Source organism: Typopeltis vanoorti, chromosome 6 (genome assembly GCF_054136105.1).
Source record: "Typopeltis vanoorti isolate ZY-2024b chromosome 6, IOZ_Tvanoo_1.0, whole genome shotgun sequence".
NCBI classification, from domain to species: Eukaryota; Metazoa; Arthropoda; class Arachnida; order Uropygi; family Thelyphonidae; genus Typopeltis; species Typopeltis vanoorti.
Window position 1 is genome coordinate 96,373,164 of NC_143554.1, and position 22,188 is coordinate 96,395,351.

General features: G+C 34.2%; 1 protein-coding gene across 3 annotated transcripts in view; it reads right to left on the reverse strand.

Annotated features, from left to right (window-relative positions):
* Positions 1-22,188, reverse strand: part of Klp64D (kinesin-like protein 64D) — a 261,208-nt gene that overhangs the window by 102,361 nt on the left and 136,659 nt on the right. For all 3 annotated transcript variants that reach the window (XM_090394321.1, XM_090394320.1, XM_090394322.1), the window contains exons 11-14: positions 20,291-20,438; positions 15,872-16,052; positions 12,044-12,280; positions 7,868-7,993 (exon numbers count right to left, since the gene is read on the reverse strand). In XM_090394321.1, coding sequence (XP_090250447.1) covers positions 7,868-7,993; positions 12,044-12,280; positions 15,872-16,052; positions 20,291-20,438 — 692 coding nt within the window. The remainder of the gene's footprint in view (positions 1-7,867; positions 7,994-12,043; positions 12,281-15,871; positions 16,053-20,290; positions 20,439-22,188) is intronic.

Consider the following 22,188-nt stretch of genomic DNA (forward strand, 5'->3'; position numbering starts at 1 on the left):
TGAGACCACTACCCTTTTTATTAGAGGCCTGAAGTGTGCCCTTCGAAAAAAAAGGTACTGTGTTTAATTTCCAGAGCAGAGGAACCAGATTATCAAATCCTCAGCTCACGCATATTAGAGGTACAATATGTTTACAATCTTTGGTTGGTGGAATTCATATAAAAAAAATAGTTTCAAACAACTACCAGCTTAGTATAACTCTAAAAAAAAAAAATGCTAATAAAAGGCAAAAATATGTCACTTTTGGGTACTGTCGTGTAATTACAAATTTTAATACTGCTACAATTTGTGGCAGTATTAAAATTTACATTAAAATTAACATGATAACTTACACTTTCATAAGTTTGGTTTCTTAGTAAGTATCAATGCTTTGTTTAAGAAATATGAATATTTTATCAGTCTTTGTTAAAATAAAGTTGAACTTTTCCTTCAAAATATCAATCCTACTGGAATACACAAACATGTTGGATGAGAAGAAAATCTAATAGTAACCATTCATTCTCACCATTATATTTAGCATGAATATTTGATATGTAATTAAATGGTATCTTTCAACCAAACCTTATGTCAATTTTATAAAAATCCACAAAGTTCTCTAGAGTATTTTTACATAAACATTTCTGCAAAACAGTAGCAAATAATAAAAATATTACTTTTTAACATTGATTTTACTTTATAAAGAAATATAACTAAATAAAAAAAAAAAAAAAAAAAAAAAGCTTTATGCAAGATACTACCTAAAAGTGCATGGACTAGCAGTATGCTTTATTGCTATCAGCAACACTGTTTACTACTACAGTCTGCTGAGTCATCATTATGGCGTGTGCCAGTGCCATGACAAGGTGGGGGCCAAGCAGGCATGTTTCCCAGACGCAAAAACATTAATTACATATAATAATATATACTATGCATACAATTAACTAAAAATATACCCATGCTACACTCATTTTCTAGGATCTAAATTCTAGAAAGTGGGTGCAATATGCAATTAAAAGAACAGAGAGGAGATGCCTCCTCCTCTTACATGGGGCTAATTCTCTTGCTATAGTATACTATAGTGTGCAGTGATTTTCATGAAAATGCAGTTTAACTGTTTGGTTGTTTATTGTGTTCCTCACTTTTCGAAATGAGATGTAGAAGGCCAAAAACTTTTTATCAACTTATTTTAAAGTCAGTAAAAGTACTTCAGAGACCCTGAATATATTATAGCCATCATCAGGAAAAATTTATCATAATCTAAAGTTATGCATGTTGGGATGAAAAGATTAAAAGCTGTGTAAAAAGTGGTGCACTAGGAATTTTCTTTAAAATGCTTGATACAGAAGAGGAGACAATTTAGTTAGTTGACATGACAATACCTCTCTCTCTCTCTCTCTCAGACTCCAGCCACTTGCATATATTCTCTGCTTCTACCTGTTCTATAGGTGTTTTTTATGCACACTAGTTCTGTTGAACTGACTACTTTCTTTCCTACATTTACTGCCCAGCTTCAAACCTCTTTCATTTCATCTACTTCTGTTCCTTGAAACAGCATACCTCACACTACCTTCCACTCTAACAGTTTAGGAACTACATCCATTCCTACTTTCACTTTCCCACACACAATAATGATTATTATTATTATTATGTGACACCTGCAGGGAGTCCAAAGACTCATCGAGGGAGAGTGTGCCAACAGCATCGAACAAATGAACCCCTACCAACTACTAACCGCGCTGAAACTTGCTTAACTTTTTTGCGTGAGCCATTAGTAGCAGAGGTTCTACCAATCAACCAAACTTTGCTGGTAATGCAATATAAGTGTTGTAAACTTTAATGTGTGGGGCTGATATATATAACCTCCATAATTTTTGAGAAAACTGTGTTTTCTCAAGTGAGAGCAATTAGATGGTAGTTTGTTGGTTGACTTTTAGCACATCTCCTTGGGATGGGTTGGATGTGGACCTGTTTCCATATTGTAGGGTACATGTCAGTTGAATAGGATAGATTGAAGAGATGATACAGGATCAGTGTTAGTTCTGGGACACAATATTTTAATAAAATAGGTAAGATACCATCAGGACTAGATGCCTTGTTTGTGTTCAGGTTATTAAGGATTCTTCATATTTCTTTTTTTTTTGTTGTCGGAAGACTATGGGAAACATGAAAGGAGCCATTCTTTGTGGAGTGGAGGGAATTTTGGCCAGGTCATCAAAGAAGAAATTGGAAGAAGAGAGTGAAGCCAGTAAGTTGGCCTTGTCTTCTGGTGAGGTAACTACAGTATCATAGGGATGCGAGAGTGGTGGAAACCTGGGTGGGCAGAATTTGTGCCCAATTGTCATGGCAAGAGACCAGAAGGAGTGACTGCCATTTGAGTAGGAGACTAGTTTGAATCATTTGGCCCTTTCAAAGTCTGACTTGGTGATGATTCTTTTGCAAATGTTGCAAGCTGCAGTATAGGCAGAGGGCAGCTGGAGTTTTGGTCTTGATCCACTTATGGTAAGCAGAGGTTTTCTTTTACAGCAGTGAGAACCAAAGCTTGGATGGTGGCTGAGAATTGGGAGTGGAATAAGGGATGAATGCTTTCATTCCTGTGAGGATGATTTCTGTTATTCGGTCTGAGTAGATGTTCGGATCAGAAGAACTGAAGCAGTAGTCAAACCATGGGAAGGAGAGGAAGAATAGAAGTCACGGAGGTCCTCCCAGTTGCTCCCAAAGGACATAAGAGTGTTAACTGGTGGGTGAAGGTTGTTCTGTGACAAAAGTGACATATATGAGTTTGTGGTGTGAATTTCCAAGAGGAGGACCGACAACCACAGTATACCCAGAAGGGGAGCTTGTTAGGAAGAGGTCAGGTGTGTGTGTGTTGGTGAATTGGAGGGGTTTGTCTGGTAGGAAGATTGATGATCTGAAATAGGTCATTGTTGGTAGCAAACACCTCAACATCCCTACCTGCTTGATTGGTGAAACGGGAGAAAGGGAGCCAATATGAGTCATGGACATTGAAGTCCTCAATGTCAGTGACTCATATTGGCTCCACTAAATTGCAGTCTAAATACCCCAATAGTGAAGTCAAAAATCGAACCAGAGAGAGAAAGTTGAAGAGGTCAGAGTGGTTTACAGAGAGCGATAGAGGAACATATGAAAAGGGCAGAATGATCTGGTAGAGAAATTTGAGCCAAAACAGATTAAACAGTGGGATTCAAGGATTTGCATTCTCTGGCATGATATGTTGGTTCTGACAAATGCCCAAGTGCCACACTTGTCGCAGAAAAAACAGCTGTGTAATTTGGTAGAGAACCCCATTCCTTTCAGAAATGGGGGTTCTGAAATACCCTGGTGTAATGCCATTACCAGCCCATTCAAGTCTGAAACCAGTGAAATCACATTCAGCATTGCATAATCATTTCTGTACATATGCACTCATTTATACCAGGGTGGCTATAATACATGCTTGATTGTAACTATATGACAAATATTCAGAGAACTAGAGTTCATTTGTGGAAATGGTGTGAGAGTGTAGTTAGTAAGGGTGTGTAAAAATAATCATAATTAAAATTCTGAATATTTTTACGTATTGTTTATGTTAGTATGTTTATTAGTTTTGTTTTCATAACACACATTGTCGGCACTTGCGATGTGCCTGTTATGGAAATTGTTTTGTTAAAAGTGATAAGTAATTTGATATTTGTATTACTTACAGGAATTTTATTATAATTGAAAATATTAAATTTTGTGTTTTATGAGGACATTCTCTTGTCGCTAACGGAGACGTGTCAGCCATTATACAGTACTTAGTTTCTCGCTTGCCACGGAGTGCGCATGCTCGCGAAGAAGTTTGATGAGTGATTGACAGCTGACAAGAAAGCGTTCGGTATCTGAGTAACGCCTGTAAACAAGGGAGCGTTCGGAAGGAATTTAGAACACAGGCTGGCAGACATTTAGGTTTGGGAGGAACTTAAGTTTTTTTAAGTGACAGTCGGAAGAAAATTAATAGTATATTCCGAAAAAGGAATCATGGAACTATGAAGTTTTAATGTGGAATAAGTATGTGGATAAATAAAAGGAAAATATTGCTATATGCATTTTAAACGGAATATTGGAGGAAACACTAATTGAAAGATTAATAGTAGATTCCGAAAAGGGAATTGTAGAACTGTAAGTTTTTTTTTTTATTGGAAGAGTTAAGACTGTCAATAAGCATTTAGTGAATAAAAGAAGAATTTGCTATTTACGTTCTAAAGGAATGTTCAAGAAAACTCTGATTAGGAAGTTTCATCTGTATTAAGGATGCCAGATCTGACTATTATTTCTACTGAAGAAAAGAGACAGAATTAAGTCAGGAAGAATTAATGTGTGTTACATAAGTGATGAGAAAGGATCCTGTAGAGTAGAATAGAATCATATATCTTCGGAAAAGGGCCTTGACAGAGAAAGAAACTGGCTATGAACATTTTTGTGATTATGCAAACAAAGTGTTTAGTCTAGTCTTAAGTATAAGTTTATTTTTAAAAGGCCTTGGATCCAATTAATTTGTAGTTAGTTATGTAATATTGTTTGAAGTGTGTGTGTATATATATATATATATATATATATTGTTTTTGTTTTATTAAATGTGTTTATTTTGTATTTTGGTCTTGAGTCAGTGATTATTTGGATTCTGAAATAAAGAGTTAAGATCATTGCACCAAATGGAGTGAACCCTTGTGCATATAATAACATATAGGTACACTCGGAATAAAAAAAATAATTGTTAGAAACAGAGATCATCTCTATGGTAGGATTAATAATATTATGATAATATTTATGAATAATCTCCTCAATATAAAAATCCACCAATTATTAACAGGTGCATGTGGTCTAGATTATTTGCATGGAGAGTGGTGAATGAGTTTAAGGAGAGGTATGATAGGTTTCATGTGTATAAAAGTTAGTGTGTATGTGTGTTCTATGCTGTGTCTCCAGACCCCATGGAGATACTGCATAATAATAATAATATAAAGTACCATATTCATGCAACTTGTCTTACTATAGACAAGCAGGAAGATTTGTCAATAAATGTATCTCTGAACATCAGGACTACTTTCTTTCACGGGATTGAAAAACACCAGGGTTGTTACCTAGATCCATATATAACATGAATGTTTTTACAAAGAAAGCACTGAAGCCCTACTTCATTGACATAACCGCAATTGTAATGACTACCTTACTATTCTTAAGTGCGGGAAATTGTCATCCTCTACTCTATTAAATAAATTTGCAATCTCAAGTTTTTTTCAGACCAATAATTTTAACCTCTGAACACGTAATTGTACACACACACAGAGAGAGGAATTCCAATTTAATGCATGTGCTCTATTGTTTCTTTATTGAAATTCCTTATTGCTGTTCACACTGATATCTTATATGTAAGGATGAAATATGTGTATAATAAATTACATTTTTACTGTGATACATGTGGGATTCTATAGTTAATAATGTTACTTGTTTTTCACTATATATGACATTTTCCTTTCCCTCTCCCAAACGAATAGTCATAGTGAGCAAAAAATCTATTTATTCCTGGGATTAAAATGTTTTATGTAGAAAAATAAATAACATTTTTCTATGTTTTATAAGAAAAAGGATGCATATAGTGATCTCAACAAAATATTAGCATAGACGTGACATCATTAACAACTTACAAAATAATATAATAATTGTGAGTTTTTAAATAACATGTTTGCATCAAAACAGAAATTATTTATATACATATACAGTATATTACTATGCAAAGTGTACACTGCTCATTATAATCATTACTGAATAAAAGAAAATTGTTTTATTCAGTAACGATTGTTAACAAAAAAACAGCAAAATATAAATAAATACATATAACAGGCAAAACCATTTGCACATTTACGCCTTTTTAATAATTTAAATATATCAACCAAACATAGGATTCTCCTTTCTAATATATCTTGAAACAAATACCCCCCCCCCCCCGATGCAGCTTTGGTTTCAAATGAAGAACCCATCATGATTTGTAACATGTCTACTGATATACAATCAGGAAGAATGAGAAAATGTCATGTTTCACTACAAGGTCAAGTACAATCTGTGATCCTGACCCGACACGAATGTGTTAAACATAATATCTATAGCTGACTCAGTGTCACAAAAGGTGAAGTTTTGCTCTTTTGTTGGAGATAGTACTTTTCAGCAATTGCCTTCTATATATACAAGCAAGTCCCAGATCATCTCTCATCAATGGAAGTAATATGTCATCATATTACTTCCATGTTTAGGGAGATGTCTTCAAAATTGTACACTATTTAGAAGCAGAGTGAAAAAAATTAATGATCCCAATCATGACAGACAAAACTTCCATGGACAGTTCATCTAAGCATGCTGTTGTGCTGTTCTGCCTTTCTGAAAATTTTCATATGTATAAGCAAGTCCATTTCTGAAGTCTGAAACTAGATTTACTATTGGTAATGAGTGGTTGCCTTGAATTCTGCCATTCTTTTGAGAAGAATGGCAGAATTCAAGCAGCAACCACTCGTTACCAATGGTAAATCTAGCTTCAAACTTTTATACTACTATTACTTCTCTTCAATTATTCCTACTGCCTCTATCCTGAAGAACGGACTTTTCGTATCAGCGTTTCTCGACCACTATAATCTGCAGGTATTTAAGAGGAATGTCAAAAATTTTATGGTGCATAACATTTTTCTCCTATGGTAACAGTGTACGATATATACATAGTTATTTCTGCTGTTTAGTAAAAAGGCTTATATATAGAGAGAGAATACAGGTATCCCTCGATTAATGGTTAATTAATCCCTCAATGTTATCGCGTATATCAAAATAGCGTTAATCAAATCTAATAATCAATGGTAAAAATTACAATTCCTCTATGATCGATTACTGTATTAATAATTCATTTTATATGGTACTTTTTTAGGAAAGATAAAAAATGAATGCAAAGTAAATGTTTAATAAATACTTGTACCAACATTATTTACTGCATTTTTTTTTTATCAAAAGAAGTTATGAAGAGTCATTTGAACAGTTTTAGTTTTTTTCTTATTGGCATAAATTCTATGATAACAAGCAAAATGACTCTCCAGACCTCGGCAAACAAGCAATAAAACATAAAGAAAAAACACTGCAAATATAATATAATATATGATGGTACAAATTAAGTGGATATTGAATCCAACATTATTTCATAGCCGAAATAGAAACTACAAGAGTTTCGTGCCGAATATATAGAAACTGAAAGTTTCAGCAGATGCAAGCATAAGCAACCTTATGGGCAACTCGTAGTAAAGGTGGAATAAGCTCCACATCACTTTCCTTAGTATCCTTAGTATTTTCCATAATGTAAAGCACATCTCCTACAGGACATGTATGATAAATAAGTCTTTGGCTCTCTATTTCAGTAATACATGATGGCTTATTTATTTTCAGTTACAATCTAGAAATTATTGAACAACGAATAAAAAAACAACAACTAAACCATACTATACTGACATCGGAGGTCGCAGTATCTCTCAGATACAATTTATTGTCAAATATTGCAAACCTTTACATAACATGTGTTAAACCAAACTGACAGCAAAAAACAGTGCAGAATATCACTCATAACATATGAATGCACAACTACTCATGACCTCCAAGCTATACACTGAATTGTGTGAGAATATTTATATTAAACATTTTGCATGTATCTGTCAGATCAGCTGCGAGCTCCGCAGGGTTAAAGGCGTGTTAATCAAAACTCTTGCCACGTATATCAAGGGATTGCCGCAATTAATTTCGGCGCATTAATCAAATCCTGCGTTAAGCAAGGGATACCTGTATATATAATTTTGTGAGACACATAAGCTGTTAGTATACTGACCTCTTTATTACGATCCCGGTCTGAAGAAGTGGTCTGTTTCCTCATGTTATTTCCCGTATATGCTACACACTTTAGTTGCCATTCTCCAATGTCTTCATTCCAGTGAACAGAGTTTTCTAATATTTCCTATGTTAAAAAAAATAATAATAAATAAATGAAACAAAGGTTTACTTTAGAATGCTTGAAACTAATGAACTTAAAATAAGTGAAAAATATAATTTAACTTGGTATGACATTCTTTAAATCCCAAAAATATACACAAAAGATAAAACTGATGGCGATCAATTCAACTGAAGAGCATTATTTTACCCTAATCTGAAATTTGTCCATCCAAATTAAAAGTCACTAAGAATAGGATGGGTTCAATAACAAAATTACTTATTATAATGAATGACACTTTTAATGTTTGTATTATAATATTCATTCTCAACAACAACTGCTTGAAGAATAACCGAAACAGAACATCACAAGAAATAAATTATTGGGTGCAGCAAGAATCAGAGCAGAATAAGAGGAGTAGTATTATATCTTAGCTTCATTCTGTTGAACAGGATGGCTATATATCTTCACCTGCACATTTACTTTTACAAACTTCTCTGTCAGCAGTTGCCTTTTTTTTTGCCTAGTGTCAAGCTTTCCAGTCTATCAATAGGTTGTCATTCAAATTCCTTTCCCTCGTGGGTTGTGTACTCTTTCTCCTTTTCAGTTATTTGAAATTTCCCACATTTTCTACTACCTGGAGGAGACAAATCAAATACTTTTTTTGGCCATCTCATATCCAGTATTCTTGAGATGTGACCACACCAATGTAAAGTCTTCCCACCTATCTTTCTACCATCATAGTAGCTGATGCATCTGTAATAATTTCATTCTGAATCCAAGAGATATAAGATGTTGTATGATAACCATCCTTCACCTCTATATATCAAAATACTTTCACATATCTGCTCTAATATATGAGCATGAAATTAAATTGAAAAACAAAAATCAATAGCACATTAAATTATTGAAAAATATGCAAGATGTCCCAGGAAGAATGTGAAAATTTTGAGTTAATTCTTTGAGTAACTTTAAATAAACAGTTTATATCAATATGGATCTGATTCTGGAAGAATGGAGAAATATGGTTGTTTCAAGATTTAGCCATTAGTAACTGACCAAATGTGCAAGTATAAAGTCCAATTACAGTCTAGTTCTTGCAAGTAATCTCAATTCATTAACAGCATTTTGTTTAGAATTATTATATTAGCTATATTTAACTGTGTGCTTTTAATGAAGAAGATGCTGATCCTTTCACTTGGATTGCATTGTACTGCTCTGAGCAGTACAATGCAATTGGCAATTGGCAATGAAAGGCAATTGTTTTCAGCAACTATTAAGAGCTTTATTGATTTTTGTTTCTTAAAATAATCAATGGGATGCTTAAGGGTCAAAGCTGTATAACAGAGAGGAGACCTCCACATAGTCTTTAAAGGAATGTGAAGAACCGACCAGGGCTTCTGACCTTCTCATTTGTTCAGTACCCTGTTAGGTATCTAACAGGATACTGAACAAACAAGGATGCGCTGGCAATTAGCCTACCAAATTGTATTCTTATTGGCTTAAACCAAAATATAAAATGATGGTACAATAATAAATTTAGTTTAATCCTTTATCCAAATGTGTGCAAACAAAGTTTGTGCCTGAAAGTATCTTCAGGGCTGGGGTAAAGTGGTACAACAGCGGGCAACTCCTTGCAAAGGTGGAGCAAGCTACCAACATCCTATCTCAGTATCTCCCATAATGCAAAACACATCTCCTTGCGGATATGTATAATGTTATGCATTAAGTGAAGGGCCACTACCCAGACTAGTTTCGACCTTTATTGAGGTCTCTTCAGTGGGAGCCACGCCCAAGTGGAGATACCAAAGCAGAAGCATTAGCAAAGTCATCTCCTCCTATAGGAGCTGCCAAGCGGTGTGCCACCTTTTTATTAAATTACTCTGGATTTAGAGAAAGATGTTGAAAGTTTATTTTTCACTTGGTCAGACTACAATAAATTTAGTTTAATCCTTTATCCAAGTGTATGCAAACAAAGTTTGTGCCTGAAAGTATCTTCAGGACTGGGGTAAAGTGGTACATGCCTGCTAAGACGTCACCTGGTTAAACAAGGCTCCTATTGTTTCCAGATTTTGGTAAACCAAATATGGGACATTAGTCACCCATGTCCCGTATTTGGTTTTTCGAATATGGGACAATTTTGGTGAGTTGGTTTTACAAAATAAAAAATAAATCTGGCATTTGGTTTTGCAAAATAAGCATCAATACTTTTGTAACCTAATAACTGGAACTCGAAATGCTCAATTTGTGTTTCTGAGTGTTAATGTATGGTGTAATATCCGATCGTCCCCCATGTGCAATACTAAACGTTCGCCTACAGATTTTGCATTCAACTTCGTTACATTTTCTTTCGTCGTAACATTTTCTTTCTGCAATAAAATTCCATTCTTTCAAATAATCATCGTTAAAAACACATTTTTGTTTTGGTATTGTTAAAGGCTTAAAGAAAGAAACAAAATTTAATTTACCTTTCGAATGTGCGATATTTGGTAAAATATCGCACATTCGAAAAAGGCAAGATATTATTTTTTAATAATTATTGAAATAACATCCACGTACTGTACCAATACCGCACCACACAATGTCCAAATAAGAACTGTTTAAAAATAAGCACATGCAATATAACTGTACAGAATTATAAATAAATTGCTTATACTAAATAAAAAGCAACCAATGAAAGGGACTGTTGCCACCGTGCCACTGTCGTAAACTGTAAACACAATTAATTTCCTCGAATTGTCAGTTTTTATGGTTTACAAATCAATTTCTTCTTCTTCTCCTCCCTTCTACGTGTTAGGCCTACTGGCCTGTTACAGAGCTATCTTAAGACCTTATAAGTCGTACCTGTCCCGAGGATAAGGTGATTAGCCCTAAACTTCCCGATATATATTCTATGGCTGTAGCCGCATGTGTTCACAGGACCAGTTTGCCTGCTTGCTGAAGGAAAACCCCAGACTGGGGAGAAAAACCCTGCTGTCCACTCCCAAGACTGGCTAACTTGGCTATGTCTGAGAAAGATCCTTGAGCTCCTCATGTCGGCGACAGGAATCGAACCCAGGACACTCCTTTACCAGGCATATGGTTGTGAAGCGCATAGCCATTAGGCTAACCGAGCGAACACAAATCAGTTTAAGTTGGATTATTCGAAAAGAATATTGAAAATTACAATTGCTTAACATAATATTTATAATTTTATCTTTTCATTAAAATACGGGACATTATGCTGTCCCTATAAGTGCAATACGGGACGTCTGGCAAGCCTAATGATACTAACACTTTAAATATTAAGTCTCTCCTGGCATAAATACATCACTACCATTGCCTCCTCAGCTTACAAGAAACTAGGATTTCTCTTTCACTCAAGGCACTACTTCATCTGTCTGTAAACAGCTGTTTACCTTATACAAACCACAAATCTGCCCAAATATTGAATATACTGCTCTCCATATGAGTTGGTGCCACAAAAAGCTCCCTCAAAATACTTGACTCAATACAGAAGACAGAAATCAGATTAATCAATGACTCATGTCTTACCAACTCATTCTGCCTACTCTCCCACACAGATGGTTGGTTTCTGCAATATAAATATTTCCCAAGTAAATGTTCACATGAATAAGCATCAATAATTCTCCCACTCTCTACTAAAAAAACTACTGTTGAAATGTGTAGCTGCCAACTAACTTCCCTTCGCAGTTCAACTCCAAACTAACAAAACAAGTTACTTTTCATCCTCGTTCTTCCCCTGCTACTGCTGTACTGTGGAACAGTCTTTCATCCTCTCATCTGTTTTCCAAGAAATACAACAAATACAATTCGATTTGTAGCAGGTCTTCAAATCAAATTGTACCCAATCAATTTACCTATACAGGGTACTAAATATACCACAGGTTGATCAACTAATCTGTTGTGTGTGGGCACAACATAATACTAATAATATGACTAATGAGTAATTGCAGAAAGAATGCAATGGTACATGACACTCGCTTTTTGGGAAAAAATGACAAACAAAATAGGGATAAGACTAATTGCTGGTAAGTTACTTATTTACATATCTTATATTAATGACTTTTTTTTTACCTGATATTCAGGAGGTATAAATGAATCAATAATGAGTTGATTAAGACGTAGTTCACGACTTAGCTGACGTATATTTTCTAATAATCCTTCCATTTCTCTTTGGTGCTCTTGCTGTAAATCACTTAGCTCAGCTTTGGCACTCATCAACATGGTCCATACTTTTTTAAGTTTTTTTGTCTTTCCTGCTGCCTCTTCTTGTAAGTTGGAGTACTTTTCCTCAATATCCAGTCGTTCTGCCTGTAAAACAGTAAAAGAATGTCATTATTCCATGAAAGACTTCAAATTTTATATTTTTTAAGAATATTTTTTAAGCTTCTTTCCCCTATGAATCCTTTTTTTTTTTTAATACAGATTTCATAACCTAATTTGAACTAATAATTATATAAATGATGTTAACATTTATAGCTTTTGTGAAAATGCATAGTAAAATTTCAGTGCATTTGTACAGTCATCCTGTCACCTATGTACTAGCATATCAAAGAACTATTTTTATAATTTTAACATTGTTATTGTTGATTTATGCTCATGCACGTAGGCCCACATTTCACCTTGCAGGCATTCAAAACTGAAATTTTATGGAATGGGTTGGTTAATTCTTATTCCAGGAGTGTCTTATGTCTGTAGATGTGTGTGTGTGTGTGTGTGTGTGTGTGTGTTCATGGGGCCAGTTATGGAAATTTCCTGATATGGAAATTTTGTTATAAGGGACAAAAAACCTGAGTTTCTGGGTGAAAGAATCCTCTATCTATGTATGAGACTGGCTAACTCACCTTTAGTTAAAAGAGATCAGATAAAGGTTCCTCATGTCATGAATGGGAATCAAACCCAAGTCTTTCTGGCTAAATGGCTTCTCTACCGACTAAGCTATGGAGGCTCTAATTTTTAACATACTTATTGAAATTCAATGGAAGATGATTTGTTCAAATTCTCGTAAAGAAGTTATATGTTTTTTTTTTTTTTTTTTTCCCTTATATTTTTTATTTTATTTTAATGTAACCACTTGACTGTGGAATTTGTTTAAAATGTGATTTTGGTAAAAGTAAGCAACATGGAACTATTATTTTCCCTGCCCCAAACACAATTCCCTCAAAATAGTCCAGGAAATGACTTTTTTTTTTAGATTAAATTTTCATGTTTTCATTTCAGGCAATCAGTGTTTTCTAAAAACATTCCAAAGCTTCTAATTTTGTTTGTGACTAAACTCTTATTCTATAGCAATTTAGCATAATATTTATTTTCCAGATCCTATTACCAGTCACCACCTTTGTGAAGCCTTCTGGGCACATTGGAAGCAGATACCAATGTTGTCCCTGAAGCTGATATGCAGTCAGATCATAGCTGATTCAGGGTAGCACTCTAGATTCATATGCAACCATCTAGCTACTACCATCTGACTGACTTTGGCCAGCATCTAGTCTTATGATTCATCAGTTCAATGATATCTCGCAGCCATAACCAAGAATTTTGCTATCATGAAATGTCTTGTTTTTCACTCCACACACAAAATGGAAAACCACTCCAAAGAGACCAATTTTATGCTGTGGCTCATTTGCATATATACCTCTGACAGCAACACTCATTTGTTTATGATGACTAGATGTGGCAGTAGTGTGCATTATAAAAAGGATCAAATCCATTTCAGCTTATTTTTATTGAGATCTCATCTGCAAGAACAAGAACCTCGGAGATACTTTCAGCTAAATGAATGTTGAGGAAAGCATTTTCCTCTCTATTATATCTCCTCTGTAATCTATTCCCACAAACACTCTTCATAATCAACACTCCAGAGTCCTGATATCACTTTAGTCATTCATCTTTGGACCCTCTCTAGTGCTTCCATATCACAATGAAAACTAGGTGACCAAATCTGTAGATCAATAGTCCATATGTAGCCTGACCAGTGACTTATATAGCACTACCACCTTCTTATTCCTACATGTCAATGTACTTTTTATAATAGCAGCTATATGATGTGCCCTCAGAACTTCAGTCCACTGTCCACCATCACTCCAAGATCCCGAATCTCACCCATTTCCTGAAGTGCAGCTCCACCAATACAATATGTAGCCTTTTATCTCTGTATCCCAAAGTGTAACACCTTGCATTTATTAACATTAAAACTGCAATTCCACTCATTTGTCCAGACTAAATGTCTATTCAAATCTTCCTGTAGAGAATTAACATCAGCACTACTCCTAATAATTCTACCTAACTCTGCATCATCAGCAAAGATCTCCAGTCAATCCACATGAAATATCATTAACAAACAGATTAAACAGTAGGTGTGTAAGAACAGAACCCTGCACATGCCACTGGTCACCTTCATTTTCTGAGACATGGCTCCATCACTCAACTTCCTGGTATCATTCAGAGGGCCAATCTGATCCATCTAACCAATATATTATCTATTTCTATCCTCTGCAGCCTGTATACAAACTTATCATGTGGTAATCTCGCAAATTCTTTTGCAAATCCAAGAATATCATTGTATATGATTCTCCCTTAACTAACATATCGTCACCCTGATCATAAAACATACCCTCATCATGGTCTGTTTTTGCAGATTGCTAAAACAGATCATCATAGAGACTCTTATGTTCATCAATCCAATCCTGTATTCTATTTCTAACCAATTTTTCCAACACTTGGACACAACTGCAGATACTCTGACCAGTCTATAATTGGACACTTCTGTTCTCAGATCATGCTTGTGGAGAGATATTATTTTGCCTTCTTTTCACTTCTTAGGAACTTTGTCCACTGGAAGACTCTCATGAAATAACCAGGACAATGGCATGGCTAACTCTTTTGCACATTCTTTAAAAATACGTGATGATATGTCATCCATTCCCACAGCCTTATTAACGTCTAACTCTGCAACACTTGATACACCTCCAATTCTCTCAGCTTTACTTCTCTTAATTCTTATCTCCCTTCTAAGTTGCAAGCATCATTCATACCACTACGATATAAACTGATGAAGTGTTCATTTACTCTGCTACCATAGCTATCCACCAGTCAACCTGATATAATTATTTTTCCTATAGCAGAATAGCCACGTAGCAGAAAAATTCCCTTGAATTAGTTTGACCTGACTGACCATTCTTCTCTCATATTGTACTTTTTCTTTTTTAAACCATGCATGTCACTTTTCTGGTCTGCACTTTATATTCTTCAGGCATCTGTTCACTGCAAACTGTCTTGTACTTCCTCCATAACTTCTTTTGTAATGCTGCTTGCTTGATTTCATCGTTCATCCATCTCACTCCTACTCCATTTATTCACTTAACTCTGTATGGAGTTATGCATTGCTCTTGTGTTAGATACTGTCTTATCATTTCTCATGCACTGTCAGCATCTTTTCTACACAATTCATCAACTCAATGTATTGATGTTAGTTGACTATGGAGCTTCTCATAATCACCCACCTTGTAGTTCCACATATAGATCTTTTTGATAACTTTTTCCTATTTGACTTCCAATCCAGTACCTCATGATCACCTTCACCAACAGGTGGCAGTGTTGATACCTCATTCACAACCATATCCCATGAGGATATCACTAAATCTAACACCATTAAACCTCGTGTTGCTTTCATCACATGTGCTTCAGATAATTATCCCACAGAAACTCAACAAAGTTACTCTCCCTTCTTTCCAATCCACATTCTTCTAATTAAAATTCATTCCTTTTACTTGCCCATTATTAATAATAATAATAATGAAAACTAATATATATATATATATAAAATAAATATAAAGTGGGTTAATGTGAAGTATTACACAAATAACCAAAATATATAGTATGTATATATATATATATGCTTACTTCTTTTAACTGTAATGCCTGCTTGAGTTCTGCTTCTTTCCGTTTCCTCTCTTCAAGTTCTTTTGCACTCTCCTCAAGTAGCCTTTCCTGTTCTTCTGCTTTTTCTAAAAGGTTTTCACCTCCAACTATTATTTTCTTTTCAAGACCTTGGAGCTTCTGAGTTAAAGCATCATGTTCTTGTCTAAATAATAATCAAAAAGATGGTAATAATAAATACTTTATACGGATCCTATGAGAAGATCAAATAACAGAATTGCATGTATAAAACTGAATATAAGAACAGTATTTCTGATATTCATCCTTTCACTCCATGAAATTTTAGAAAATAAGAAAGGTAGTGAGTTTCTTCATAACTTTCATTTGTGATTTTCTATCTTAAATTATCATGCTTATTTAATGAAGAAAAGATAAGGAAAGCCATCAATTTCTTACTTGGCCTACACTGAAGTATGCAATAAATGCCAAGCAGCTATCAGCCAATCAATATCTGACTTAGGAAAGTGCCAAAAGCTTTCCTATTGTTTAAATGGCAGTTATTTCTTCTAGTCCCCTGCAGAGGTTGTCAGGTGATGCAACTTGTGTTCATCTATGTCTTTCTCTCTTCTCCTCCCCCCCTCTCCCCAATCCAGATGACATATTTACAGACCTGAAAATAAAGCTGATTTCCAGGAATCATTCTTCTCCTCTAACTCTTGCATAGATAACCAAGGTAAATTGCCTCCTAGCATACTAGCAACAGTCCATTAGAGGCCTCCTGTGTTGTCTTTTGATAAAAAAAATTTTAAAATATCAGAATCTTAAACAACCTACATGCCAAAAGAAAGATCATCTGGTACTGAAGATATCTCTCCAGTTCTACTCAAAAGTTGTGCTCTAAAACTAATACCTGTGATTATCTCTCCTTAGCTGGCATCCATCTCAATACATGGAAACACTATATTAAGCTTTTTCGAAAAAAAAAAAAAATCCAACTTTTCCACTACCTAGAATGCAATAAGACATTCTACATACACAGCATATCTCTTATTCTACATCACCCACTACTAGGCACACAGAAAAGGCTTGGAAAAACTTGTGCCATTGTTCTTGACATTTCCAAAACGTGACTCTTCCTGGTGTCAAGATCTGCTCAGTAAACTGCCATCCTCTGTAATTAGGTAGCCTGGCTTTTTCTGTAGTTGATCACTGCATGTCATGAGGGATGGATTTGAGCTTCTCCAACAATGTAGGAATGCCTCAGGGCTCATTTCCATTGCATACTCGCATTCTCCTATACACAAATAACTTTCTCTCACTGACCAATAACTTAATCCACAGTTCTGATGATGACAGTACTCCATTCCTCCTACTCATTTGATATTCTTTAATGGGGTGAAGGTAACCAAGTCGCATTCAGTACTATCAAAACACAGTCTTGCCTTCTTTCTCACCCAAAAGGATCTCAGTTTCCCTTCTCCTACCTTCAATAATACACAAACCACTAGATAAGAGTAGATCTTTCCTCTTGGACTGACATTCATGTCTGGTCTTTCCTGGCATATCATATCACATCACATCAACAGCTTCCTCGGTATGTAAAATAACTAGGTATCTTTTTCTGCTCAAGCTACAGTTTACCATCCAGTTACCAACTCTGTACAAATTCCAAAAGCTTATAGTGCTTTTGACATGTTTGGTATGGTACACCAAAAATCTCCCTAAAAATTCTTGTCCAGAGGAGGGTGACTTGACTGAGAGAGAGAGAGAGAGAGAGAGAGAGAGATGATCTCTCTCTCTCTCACTGATTCCATTCATGCAATTATAGTGAGCTTGCAGCTGACCTGTAAAAGAATATTAGACAGCTCAACTACAAACTCACTATAATTGCTTCTTTTCTTTTATTCAGCCATCCTCATGAATTGTTCCTGAACAACTATAACCTCTTTTTCAAGAAAAATATCAACAGTCCTTTCTCAACCTTCAACTATACCATACAAATAGCATTATTATATAGGTTCTTCTGTCACCTCTTGTGTGTATGTGGAAATGATATGTATAATTCTTGATTCCAAGCAAACAAACAGTTGCTCATGCAATGAAAATGCACTACTTTCTTAGAAGTACAAAATATTACCAACTTTCTTCTTTTATTAAATAATCAAAAAATAGAGCCTCCTAAGCTCAGTCAGTACAGTATAGACAAAGCTCTTTGGTCGGAAAGACCTGGGTTCGATTTTTGACTATGATGTGAGGAACCTTTACCTGGTCTCTTTTAACTAAAGATGAGTTAGCTAGTCTCATACAGAGGAAGAGGGTTTTTTCACCCAGAAACTTGGGTTTCTCATCCCTCAGAACAGGCAACCCGGCCCCATGAACATGATATGGATTTACAGTCATAATATATATATATATATATATATACACACACTGGGGGAGGGGGGGAGCTCTGCCACCCTGGTGCCTAAGTTATAACCAGGAATGAAACTGGAAGTTTCATTCCTGGTTATAACTTTCATAAGTTCTATGCAACACTATTGTTACTTGTGTTGGATCGTACATCATGGCTCTGAATCCGCCATCTTGTTAGAAAGTAGTTCTTATTTAAATTATCTTAATTAATTGTTGGTTGATTACTAATCCAAATATAGAGAAATTTATATTATCTTGCACCACCCTATATTCAGATTAGTCTATATAATATAGTGGAATCAATCACCAACTAACTTTAGCAATCTCACTTTTCTACAGGCCGAGTTTAAAATAAATATTTAAGGCTTCCGCAAGATCCGATAAACTTTATGAGTGGTGCAATCAAGAAAAATCAGGCAAACAACAAATTGAATCCAATAAAATAAACATTTAATACAGGGTTATAGACATGTACATTTAAGTAAAACTTTAAAAACAAGATAATGCAAATCAGCTTAGTCCAAATACTCATAACAAACATAAAACATTAGGCATCGCAAATTCAGCTGTCAATACTATATTCATCCGAATAATTGAAGATGGTCCACACAGTTCAATGTTACAGAATCTCACAGTAAGTATTTTTAAAGTAGAATTCTCTAATTCTCTCTTAGTCAACTAACACTTAATTTAATTATGAGGCAGTTACCACTTCAAGGGGGAAACACTTTAAAGCTCCATACTTCAGCTATTTTTAGTAGAACGCCACAGTTAATGTTAAGATATATCAGGCGGAGCTAACTCTTATATCTTCACGCTGAAATATTAAAAAAAAATGGACTGCTCTTACCGGGTTACATCTTTTACACATTGGATTCACTATAGGCACACTTAAAACTGTAGTTAACTATCATTCTGAAGCAAACACTATTCAAAAGAAATCTTCACTATAATAACTGAAATGTTAAACATAAAGCTTCATAAGTCATGATGCACTTGTATTAGGTAATCTACTTATTCCTTATTTATTACTATGCATTAAATTCAGCCTTGCACTATTCTTCCTCAAAACAATTTTAGAATATTCCAATTGCCGTAGATGATTCCAATGAACAGTAGAAATATTCCAATTGCTTATTAATTTCCCGGTCCCTTCTTAATTTATTTATGGCATTTCTAAATTCCCTTTACTGCCACCCGTTACTTCACTCCGTGCTGTCCTGAATGCTTCTCCCCTCTTTACTTTCGTTTTCCAATTAAATACCTTCATTCTTCCTGCCAAAATCTGGTTCTAGCCAGTCCAGCTCATATCAACTCCTTCTCCCTTCGAATACTGTAGCTCACGCTCCACGCAAGTGCAATCTAAAATTAACTCAGTTTCCTTGACAACAGCCTATCAAATGCATTCAGAAGAATTACATAAAATTATATCTTGCATACAGAAACAAAATAAAAGGATATTTTACAATTCAAATAATATATATTTAAATATGATGAACACAAGTTCTTATAATATATTTGCACAGCTTCTTATAATATTAACACAGGAATAAAAAGAATAATTTGAATGACATTTTAACAGAGTTCTTTCATTAGTAATACATATCTTAAAATTATATAATTAAACAGCAATAAATAAACTCAACGTAATTATATGAATACTAATTTACAAGCAAGAGATTAACATCAAATAATATTTACAAGTCTTGCTTATGACATGGTGGATTATGTTAAATGTGAATGAAGTATTAAAACATACAAAATATCTTCATTCACAATTTAACACTTGCATCACTTTTCCTTTTTTTGGAGTCATGATATACATTAAATGTTCCCGTAAAGTCTTAAAAATGAACACGCAGAGATTAGTTGTCAAAGTGACACCTGGTCAAATCTTAAGAAATTGACAAGAAGTAAACATCTTACAAATACATCTTACACCAGGCTTTTGCTATATTTTTGAAAAATTTCTGTTCACATACCTACTTCCCAAAAACAACTTGTGCACAATACATTCAAAGTTTTACTTACCGAGCTTTTCCAAGTTCATCTTCACGTTTTTCTAGTTCAGATGCAATACGTTTTCTTTCTTCTTCTGCCATATCTTTTTTTTCAGAAAGCATTTTACGATCTGCTTCGATTTTGATTTGGATCTCTTTCATTTTTTCTTCAGAAAGACCTATACAAAAATATCCTTTATATATAAAAACAAAGTCTGCAGACAACATCAGTACAGCAAAGTTAGCAACGAATACAAATTGTCAAATAGAATGCAACCAGTAAAGAATGAGATGAATAAAACAGCATGTATGAAATGACATAAGAGCAAGACAGCAACTGAATTAAAATCATATATAAAGAGAAATGATATAAACAGAATACTTACAAATAAATATAACATATGTTGATAGTACTAGAATCAGCTGTAATTATAACAGCTTCAGAATGATAGCATTCACTGGTTTATATTATCATTTGAACTTATTCTTTGAATTTTCCCCCTCCTCTTTACCTTTTTTTGAATGCTGGATGAGTGAGTAATATTTGAATGTGGTTAAGCATTGAACAATAGATTTGCTTGCATTTTTTGGAGATTAGTGTACAGTGAGAGCTTAAAACTTTAATGTACTTTAATAATTATATTACACTCAATACATTTTGGAAAAATTATGGAGACAACTACCGTGTTTGAGTAAAACTTTAGTTTAATATAAACCAAAATCAACACTCGACATTTCGACCTTCATATCAAGGCCATCTTCTTGAGCATATACACTATATACAGAGAAACACGCTGCACTACAATCTACATGGTTTGCTAAAGTTACTGACCAACCGTCATAACAATTATTGGCCTGACCTCTGGTGGGAAAAAAAAAAAGAAACTTTACTACATCAACACTAGAGTCCTATCATTATTATTATTATCTACTGGTTACAAAATTACATTGGGCTGGAGAGTAACATGTTTATATATATATATATTAAAAACATGATTATACATTTAAATTTCAACCAGTTGTTATGAAATAGTTTCCAATACTAGCTGAAGGTTGCTTAAAGTCAGAACTGGCACTAGGGTCTTTGCTGCTCGCATGCAATTTCTATCTAAGCGCCCCTGTAACGATCCGGGCGTGTGTGTGGTTCTTTTACAATAATAAAAATTTTAATTATTTGAAATTTCTTAAATAAATTTTGACAGAACAGTCACACGTTGGTTCGCTAAATGTAGCGAACCGGGGGTGTCAACTAAACAGGATAATCGTTAAAAACTCAAATATTAAAAAAATTCTCAAAAGTTAAAGCAAATTTTGATAAAGCCACTTCACTTTAATCCGTTGAACATAATGATATAGGGATTACAGAATTCTCACCAACCTGAATCGCTAACAAAATTAAAATGAATTTTAATTAAAGTTAATTTATTTGAACTAAAGTTTAAAAAATTCTCGTATTTTACAAATTACTAAATTCTTAGTAATTTGTAAAAAAATTTTTAATAATTTTTATAAGTGGAACTATCTTTTAGGAAAATAAAAGAAACTCAAGACAGATGAGAAAATAAGAAAAGAATTCAGAAATAATTAGAACATTTAATATAAGTATTCAAAAAATAACATCTTTACAGAATAACAGAAAATAAATTAAATTAGATAAATATACTTGAATTTTTTTTTTTTTTTAAATTTTAGGGTTTTTGATTTCATATTCACAAAATTAGAAATAATGGACAAACGTCTAATTCTGCACATATATCATTTTCAATAGCTATTAAGGGCAAACTAACAAGCCTTTTTTGTGACATACTTGTTCTTAAGTAGGTTTTAATCAATTTCAACTTGGAAAAAGGAACATTCACCGCTCACTACACTAACAGGTAAGGTTAATAGTATTCTTAAAGCAATTGAAAAGTTAGGGAAAGATAAATT